This window comes from Enhydra lutris, unplaced genomic scaffold (genome assembly GCF_002288905.1).
Source record: "Enhydra lutris kenyoni isolate GAN:26980312 unplaced genomic scaffold, ASM228890v2 scaffoldscaffold2, whole genome shotgun sequence".
Classification (NCBI taxonomy): Eukaryota; Metazoa; Chordata; class Mammalia; order Carnivora; family Mustelidae; genus Enhydra; species Enhydra lutris.
Genome location: NW_019154086.1, coordinates 39,415,280 through 39,423,762, shown reverse-complemented (window position 1 = coordinate 39,423,762; position 8,483 = coordinate 39,415,280). Strand labels below are relative to the sequence as shown.

Sequence of the window (8,483 nt, the reverse complement as noted above, 5' to 3'; positions counted from 1 at the left end):
AAGGAGAGTTACATATGCGGTGTAATGACCTCAACACCAAGTGATGCAGAGCAACAACAATGAGTGGATGGTAGAGAAAGGTAGATGAGGAGGGCGAGGATGAGGCAGAGAAAGTGGGATAAAACACCCAGAAGCCACAAAGCCCCCAGCAATAGGGGCTGTACTACCCACAGGCTGGGGAGGAAAAATAGGGAGAAAAATGGAGGAACTTTAAATAAAGGACAATGAAATTAAACATGGTAGTGGATACTTTATTTTGTTGGATTTCAATCATCAAGTTTTGGGGTTATTTCCTCACAGTCCTCCTGCCCTTCCTCCTCCTCCCCCATTTTCCCATGATGTTGATTAACTGTTTTATTCCGTTTCCCATTTTTTCTTGTCCGAGTATCCAGGCCTTTTTTCTTTTTCCAGACATGCTCCTTGGCACTTGTCTTTGAAGGACAAAAAGTTTTCCACGTGTTAGAGAAAGGTAAGATCTGGCAGGACTCCTGACAACATTGCTGGTGTTGACTCCTTCCTTTAGCTCGGGCATTCTCAACCAGCCGTCCTGCTTTGGGCAAATATCTGTCTCTCGCAAAACTCGGAACAGTTCATAAAGGCCTCTTGTCAGAGATTGGCAGGCATATGAATGGGAAACACCATATAAACAGTGAAAAAAAAAAACCACATCTTTTCAAGTTGTTGGATTTTCTCCTTCATGGTCTTAAAAAGAAACAGTAACTAGACATCTTCCATTTAATAAACCAATGCACATACAATAGAAATGGGAAAATGATATTTATCCTTATAATGCTTCTCAAAAAACATTACTCAGGCCAGAGTTCATCTCAGCTACACTGAGAAGCGACCGTCATTCAGTCAATAAATGACCTCATTTGTTTTCACAGTCCTAAAAAAAAGGTTTGTTTGCTACGCTTGACATCACATGAAGATGCCAGCCTTTATACACATTTATAAAAGTAGAATATGTAAAGTATGATACAGTGGTACAAAGTTTTACAAATTAATACAGTAGAATATATAAATTACAATGAAATAGAGGAAGGTTGTGGTTCTGTCTTGGGGTGGTTCTTTTAGCAGTCATATCGCTGTAAAGAAAATGAGATAGGCATTAGGTCACCAGCAGGCTGAACTAGACGATGATGCCATTTTCGTCCTAAAATTTCCTGTTTGAAGCAGACATAAAGCAGGCTGATGTCAACTTCAGCTGAGAGCCTAGACAATGCCCATGAAATGTTTCCTAAACAAAGGACACCCATTGTCCTCTGTGAGGAAAAGCTGCAGGAAAGGGCTATGAAAATGCAGCTTACCGGTGTTGAGTTGGCTCTGAATGTGTTTGGGGTAGGTTTTTAATCTTAGGGATTTTAGAGATAATGCCACGGGAGTTTCACCCAGGAGTGGGCTCAATGGAGGTAACTTTCCTGATTCAATGCTACCAAGTTACAGACTTGACTCATCTACACTAAAAAACCTTGCCCTTTGAAAGTGTCTTTTGTCTGAGGAACAAAGGTAGCAGATCTGCACTGGCATTTCTGGGAAGAAGACATCCCTACTGTGAATTTCGGATGGGAAACCCAGTAGGACTATTTGCTCACCCCCCAACTCCCCCTACCCCCCACTCTCCTCACCCCACCCCCCAGCTCAGAGAGGAGGGTCACTCTGACAAACCACTGGCAGCAGCTGTGGTCACTGACATATTATGCCTCTTTCCAAAAATGCACAAGGGCTGATGTCCAGCGGGGCCTCATCTAATTTAAACTCTGCCTTGTACGAAATTCAAGGTTGAAGATAGGTTACATTAAAGTAATTCTGAGAGGATTCTTCTCTGCCTCTCCCCAACAATATTGCCTGGAAACAACTCCACACTGAAAGTTTCCCACTGTGTTGTTTTCTTGGAAATATGGCAAGCTCCCAAAGGAAATTTTTAATCTTGCTGTACTCGCCTGATAAGGAAAACTAGATTTTTATTTTAACTTCCCCTCAAAAATTTTAGAAAGTTTCCACTTATTTACAGCAAGGTTTTTCAGGGTAGCAGTGGGCTTTCAGTTTTCATTAGGTTTTGCTTATTTTAAGAGAAAGAGACCTTGAACCAGGGGAGTAAATGATTAGGAAAATAGAAATTAAGTTTCTGTTCACCTAATTCCGTTTTACAGAATAATGCATAAAACAAACAAGCTGGACTTCCATCAATTCATTAATACATGAGGTTTCTTTTTTAGGAAGATATAGAAACAAGAACTTTCCCTGCTACTAACAAATGCATACTTCTCTCTGAAATCATTTCCTCAGGAAACAAGTGCTTCCTGGTTTTCTTTCACCATGAAAGGCTTTTGACAAGCTGCTATTCAAAGGTTACTAGTGATTCTCTGTGCTTAGCTGTCCCGGCATTTTTGTGATGCCTTTTTAGGAAGGAATTGTAAGAGATGCAACAGAACAGCAAGTATTGCGTACAGGCTGAGAGCAGGGGTTGTGGCATAAGATGACCCAGGGTCCGAAGCCTGCTCCTTCCTGACTAAAGGACTGTAGACATATTGCTTAATCCCTGACTCATAGTGGCATCTGAAATGTGAGTGTAGCTGAGCGCCTAGTGCAAGGGACGTTGACTACTATTTGTGTACGCTAGTTGGGAACATGAGAGCAAACACAGTTGTGTCTCTTTGGCTGGAGCCCGTGAAAGGGGTAGTGAGTTTGCTCTTGAAGGAACACTTTGTTTATGGACAGCATTTTTCTTATATACACTTAGCCAACTACAAAAAAACAAGATAACCCAGGGACTATGACACTCAAGGAAGCTTATTATCCAGAGCAAAACCATATGCTGTAAATGCTTTTGCCACAAAGATGGTATAAGGACAAATGCTGGTAAGTTGAGCAGCTTTTAATTTTGCCTTTTTTTCTTTCTGATGAAAACAATGGCATATTATAGTCATTGAATACCCCAGGACCAGGCTGTGACATTTTCACACAGTTTCTTACCTGTTGGCGAGAGCAGCAATAACCACATATTCCTCCCATCACTCCGTTTATTACTTGAATGAGACACAAGATGAATTCAATTCCACCGAGGGCCAAAAGGATAGAAAACAGAGAGACATTCCATTCAACAACATGTCTGGGTTCAATGCACTGGGACCATGTGGAGGTATCCAGAAGGTACCTGCGGATAAAAAAAAGAAACTTCTGTCCCATGACCACACCTAATGGGATGTCTCATAAACTACTTTCTGTGTGGTGCTTTTTCATTCAGAGAAAAAAGAAATGAATTAATTCATTGACCTGTATCAAATTTTTCTAGTCCAAGTCATTTCACAAAGTGAGGAATTTAGCCCAGGTCATGTTGCAATGAGAAACACAAAATTCAGCAAATATTGGGCATTCACTGTGAGTTAGACACTAAGCCCGGGCTGGGGGTATAATGGTGAACATGGCATGGGCTTTGCCTTGGAAATGCAGAGACTCTAAGAGTGGAAACAAGATGCAATCGCATTGTGACAGGTATACTGATCAGGTAAACCAAGTTTGAGGAAGGGCACATAACCTAACCCAGGAGAGTACCTGCTTATATAACTATGCCACAGGTCTGAGCTCCATGAAAATAGGAAGCAGAACTTTCATCATTGTATATATAACCCCTAGACCAGTATCTGGCAAGTAGGTACTCAACACTTTTAAAAGTAATTGAGGGGTGCCTGGGTGGCTCAGTGGGTTAAGCCTCTGCCTATTGCTCAGGTCATGGTCTCAGGGTCCTGGGATGGAGCCCCGCATCTGGCTCTTTGCTCAGCAGGGAGCCTGCTTCCCCCCCCCGCTCTGCCTGCCTCTCTGCCTACTTGTGATCTCTCTCTCTCTCTCTGTCAAATAAATAAATAAAATCTTAAAAAAAATAAAATAAAAGTAATTGAATGATAAATAATCTGAAGTCACTTTGAGAATTACTAGCAAACCATGCTGAAATCACGTATGACTGACTATACACACACATAAGTCATATACATATATACGTGACTTAGGAGATTTTCTAAATACCTGAATATTCTTGCAGTCTGAAAAACTTCAATCTCTGATTATTCTCTTAGAATCTCAGCCTTTGCTACATCATAAAGCATGTGGATCCTTAATGAAATAGGATTCAATCATGTGGGAAAATCTGCAATTGACTTAATTCCACAAAGAGGTCTGGTATAAAACTCTTTTCTTATCAGTTTTTTTAAAACAACAGAACAAAGGGACTTGGAATTAGAGACCTAACTTTGAAAGGCTCATTGAGCCAATCAGAAATTCAATTTGTTGATTTAAAAAAAGAATTCTGTCCTTATGACCCCGTCTTTCTGCCTATCAGTGGAGAAAAGAATTTGTCATTTTAGGACACAACGTAAAAAAATTCTTGAGCCCCACTTGCCAATTGAGCAATTATACACCGGCTTGTGACCATTAGTTACTTCCCATACTGATCTCCTTGGACAGGTTGAAGTGAGGAATGATATAGAAGCAGAAGGTTTTTTACAGAAGTTGGGGTGGGCCAGGGGAGGGGCATACGCTCAAACAGCTGTAAAAATGTTTAGTGATACTTGCCCTTCTCCTCGCATTCCAGCGACATTCATCATGATCAATTTTACAGGTGGGTTTGTACAGTAGTTTGTATGCCTGTGCATATGTGAATAACCAATTTCTACTAATACATTCAGTAGGCTCTGAACAAAGTTGAATCATGATCAATAACCATTTTGACCACCGAAATTTCAAACCCCTCTAAGTGCTAATTTTCCTTCCGAGGCTACCTTGGCTGTATTCATTGTAAGTTAGGAGATAGTATTAACAGCTAACAAAGGCCATGGTCAGACTGTGTCAGTTTCTGTGACAAATACTTTATGTTTATTATCTCATTAATCCTCCTGACAATTGCCCCTGGTTTTATTTGACAAATGAAGTAACTGAAAAACACAGAGCTCAGTCCACTTTATCCTGGTTGCTGAGGGAAAAATGTAGAGCTGGGACGGAATCCAGGTCCATGGAATTCCACATTCATGATTTATGAACTCCCTATATGCTACACAATTCATGGGAGATAAACAGTCTTGATGATATAAAGGCAATCGAAATTCATTATTCATATTACTTTCACTCATGAATCTCATAACTAAGCTTTTCAAAATTCAAAGAAGGATCTCATTCATTCGTCATCATGTACATCAGTTTCTATCAGCTATTTCTGATCTTTCCTCAATAATGGATAAGATAGAAGCATCAACATAAAATAAAAGACCTTAAATTATCCTGATGTTAAAGTCGTGTATCAGACCTGTCTCCTACAGGCTGATCACTTTAAATAAAGAGTTTGTTGTATGTAGTTATTGTCTTATATGTGAGTGTGTGTATGGGAGTTCTATGATCTACCCTGGACTTTGGTTAAATTCATAAGCTTTCCATCCATATTATGTAATGATTCCATAATATTTTCTTATAAAACAGTAAAATCAGCTAATCATTCTGGTATAGTGGACATACTGTATGAGCACAAACTCTATAGCCAGGCTGCATGGGTTCAAATCCTGACTGTCCATGTCCTTCCCAGCAATGTGACTTTGAATAAGTTCCTGCAACTCTCTATGCCTCCTTTTCCTCATCTGTAAAATGGAAGCAATAGTGGAAGTCAACACATCCCTATTAAATTTATCCCTAAATTTATGATGAGGGCTGAATCAGGGAATCCATTAAAAAGCACGGAGAGCTTCTCCGGGTCGGGGATCCACGCTCTGACACCACCTGGTGCCTGAGTCAGTGCAAAGACACCTGGCTGAGTGGACAGACGCTGGGCTGACCACTGCCCGTCTAACCTGTTGGGTTTGCCACTGTACCAGGCAGCGGTGAGAACGCGTGGCCCGACGGGAAACCATTACTCACTGTCCATCGGTGTTGGCAAAGGTGTAGTTCCACTGGCCCGAAGAATTAAGACATTGTGGTCCTTCCGCCAAGCCCAGGGCTGCCACAATGACACAGTAGCCAGATCCCGCGACTCCGATCAGAGCAGCCAGGACAGAAGAAAACATCTGGCGAGAGCAGAAACGGAGGAAGTGAGCCCGCGAGGCCCCGGCCGCCTCCCAAGGACTGTTTCCACCCTGGGAGCTGGAACACCTACCGCGCATCTCTTGCCGCAGTTGTCGTGGCCACAGCAGCCGCAGCAGTCGTCCTCTTCCAGCCCGATGAACACAAATGCCGGCAGGAACATCTGGTTGGAAAACAGGGAAACAAACTTCACCGCCTTCCCCCCAAATCGAAGCCTGTCATAAGGGTCCGGCTAAGTATCTTTTGCTAGAATATATTTCTTTTTGACAGTAGTGGATGGCTTTGGGTTCGCTTGCCCGAGGCTCTCAAAGAATGTAAAACCAGAAGGAGCACAAAAGCCCTCTAAGTGGAGTGCCTGCTTGTTTGCCTGTAATGTGTCTTTAGGGTGAGTGTGCAGGACGGGAGAGCTCAAATAGTAACCTATGAAAGAGTTTCTTCTACAAGAGTTCCTAGCACTGTCCCTCAGCTCTGGATGAAACTCTTAAACTCTGTCTTCAAATCTGATTTTTTCCCCCTTGCAAAACTTAGATGATACTAACAGTCTTTCATAGAATAACTGAAATTTTTCATAAATGGGAGAGATGAAGACACCATATAGTAAGTATGAACTGCTTCTTTGATGATACTATTTTACGATTGTGACTTCACAATAAAGCTCTTTAAATAAAGTATGAAGTACTCTGAATTTGAGATCAAAAGAAGCTTAAACAGGTGCGATGTTACATGAAGGACAAATGATTATGTGAACATGATAATAAAGCTTCATAATAATGTATTCAATTTAAATGTTATAATGTCTTTTCCTGGCTAAGAAAAATATTCTGTGTGGTACTAGCGATTCCATAAAATGTCTTTCTAGCACTCTCAATCCCAGCATTTAAAGTGGCAAACTTGAGTTCATCCACATTCTTTCCATGCTGTGGTTGAAGTTAATACTTTCAGCTCCCAGGTTGGCAGGCAAATTCCTCTCACTTCAATTAAAAACAAACCTTGGAAAAAACAACACATTCCACTGTGAGCTTCAGACCCTGATCTGCTGCTAACTGTAGGATTTTTCCTAGACACCACACCCAGGATTACATAAAGGAGAAAATTTATAGTTCTTTCTGAATAGCAATGCACTCATAACTCATGATTTTTTTTTTCTGCCATAGACGCCTGAGAATAAACAGCAGAGAATTTGGATCCAAAACTGTTGATTTAGACAGAGAACCAGCGGCGTCCTCCACCCCCCCAGAGTAAATGTTAAATGCCCACCCCGTCCAGTACTAGAAACTCTATAGTGTCTCAGATCTGATTTAAAAGCTAATATCTGTTTTCTAACTGTAAAGTAAGAGAGGATAGCAAAAAGGTAGTCCACTGTTAGTTGAAAGAGGATTTTGTAAACCGTCTAACAAAATTAATACACCAGACCTATCGCAACTTTGGTGTGATCTGCTTTCCAAAGAACAACAAACAGAAATAACTGGATTTGGAAGGAGGCACTGTAGAAACATTTCCATGAGAACCCCTCATTAGCAGAAGAGAATAGTTTAAGCTTCTAATAATTCTGAACAACTTACCAGCAAGCCCCCTCCCACGATGCCGGAAAAGAACCACACGAAGCGGCTGAGATGGTTTTCAGAGGCATATTTTGTCTCCCCATTGGGAAAGTAAAGCACGATATTAGCAACAATGCAGAGGATGGCCAGCCACACCAGGGAATGTCCAATGCATCGTGCACATCTGCCGTAGCACATGGTGGCAGAGAGTCTGGGAGGCTTTCTCCCTTCCCTCTGCAGCTCAGTGAGGGCCCGAGTCAGAGGAGAGTGTGCCTGTCTGAGAAGAAAGCAGAAGCAGTTCTCAGCCCATTCCTGAACCTCTTAAATACTCTGAGTTCTTAGTCACTGGGTGGGTGAGGTACTTTGCTTTCATTGGTCCTGATCGCAGGCTCCCATTGGGGTTGGTGAGGGGGGGAAGGCAGGGGGAATGTCCCGCCCTTCCGATGAAATCCTTGAGACAAGCGAAACCAGGGTAGGACGTGAGAAACAGCCTCAGTCATGGGCAAGGAAGAAAATGATTAATCTTCACCAAGACATTCACTGTGCTATTCCTTCACAGGACAAAGAGCTGACAGGGGCGTCTGATACGACTTTCTAGTAACTGTCGAGTGTCTGCAGCTGACCGAGCCGGTGGAGGCTTTGTGAGGCAGTGAGCTGGGATCCTGCCCCACGCAGCTCTCTGGACAGCTTCCAGTTGGACGGCCCCGTGTCCACTTCCACTTTTACCCTGGCTTAATTCCAGACCTGGGGCTCTCCTGAGCCCCGAGGTTGTCTCCTTGTCTGTGAAAGACGAGGGGACCGCCAGCCATGCCCCCACAGATTTGAGGAGGCTGTTGGGAACATTCCTGAGCCATCTTCTTTCCTCTGCCTACTGCGTGCTTT

General features: G+C 42.4%; 1 protein-coding gene across 2 annotated transcripts; it reads right to left on the bottom strand.

Annotated features, from left to right (window-relative positions):
- Positions 1–652: 652 nt before the first annotated feature.
- Positions 653–7,970, bottom strand: LOC111150148 (transmembrane 4 L six family member 1). 2 transcript variants are annotated; one of them, XM_022507540.1, is made up of 5 exons: positions 7,623–7,970; positions 6,134–6,223; positions 5,899–6,044; positions 2,957–3,157; positions 653–1,088 (listed from the first exon to the last, which is right to left on the bottom strand). In XM_022507540.1, exons 1-5 carry the CDS (start codon positions 7,797–7,799, stop codon positions 1,004–1,006), a joined length of 699 nt encoding a protein of 232 aa, XP_022363248.1. In that variant the 5' UTR covers positions 7,800–7,970; the 3' UTR covers positions 653–1,003. The 2 variants fall into 2 exon arrangements, with proteins under 2 accessions (XP_022363248.1, XP_022363256.1); XM_022507548.1 differs by having other exon boundaries at positions 2,977–3,157.
- Positions 7,971–8,483: the final 513 nt, after the last annotated feature.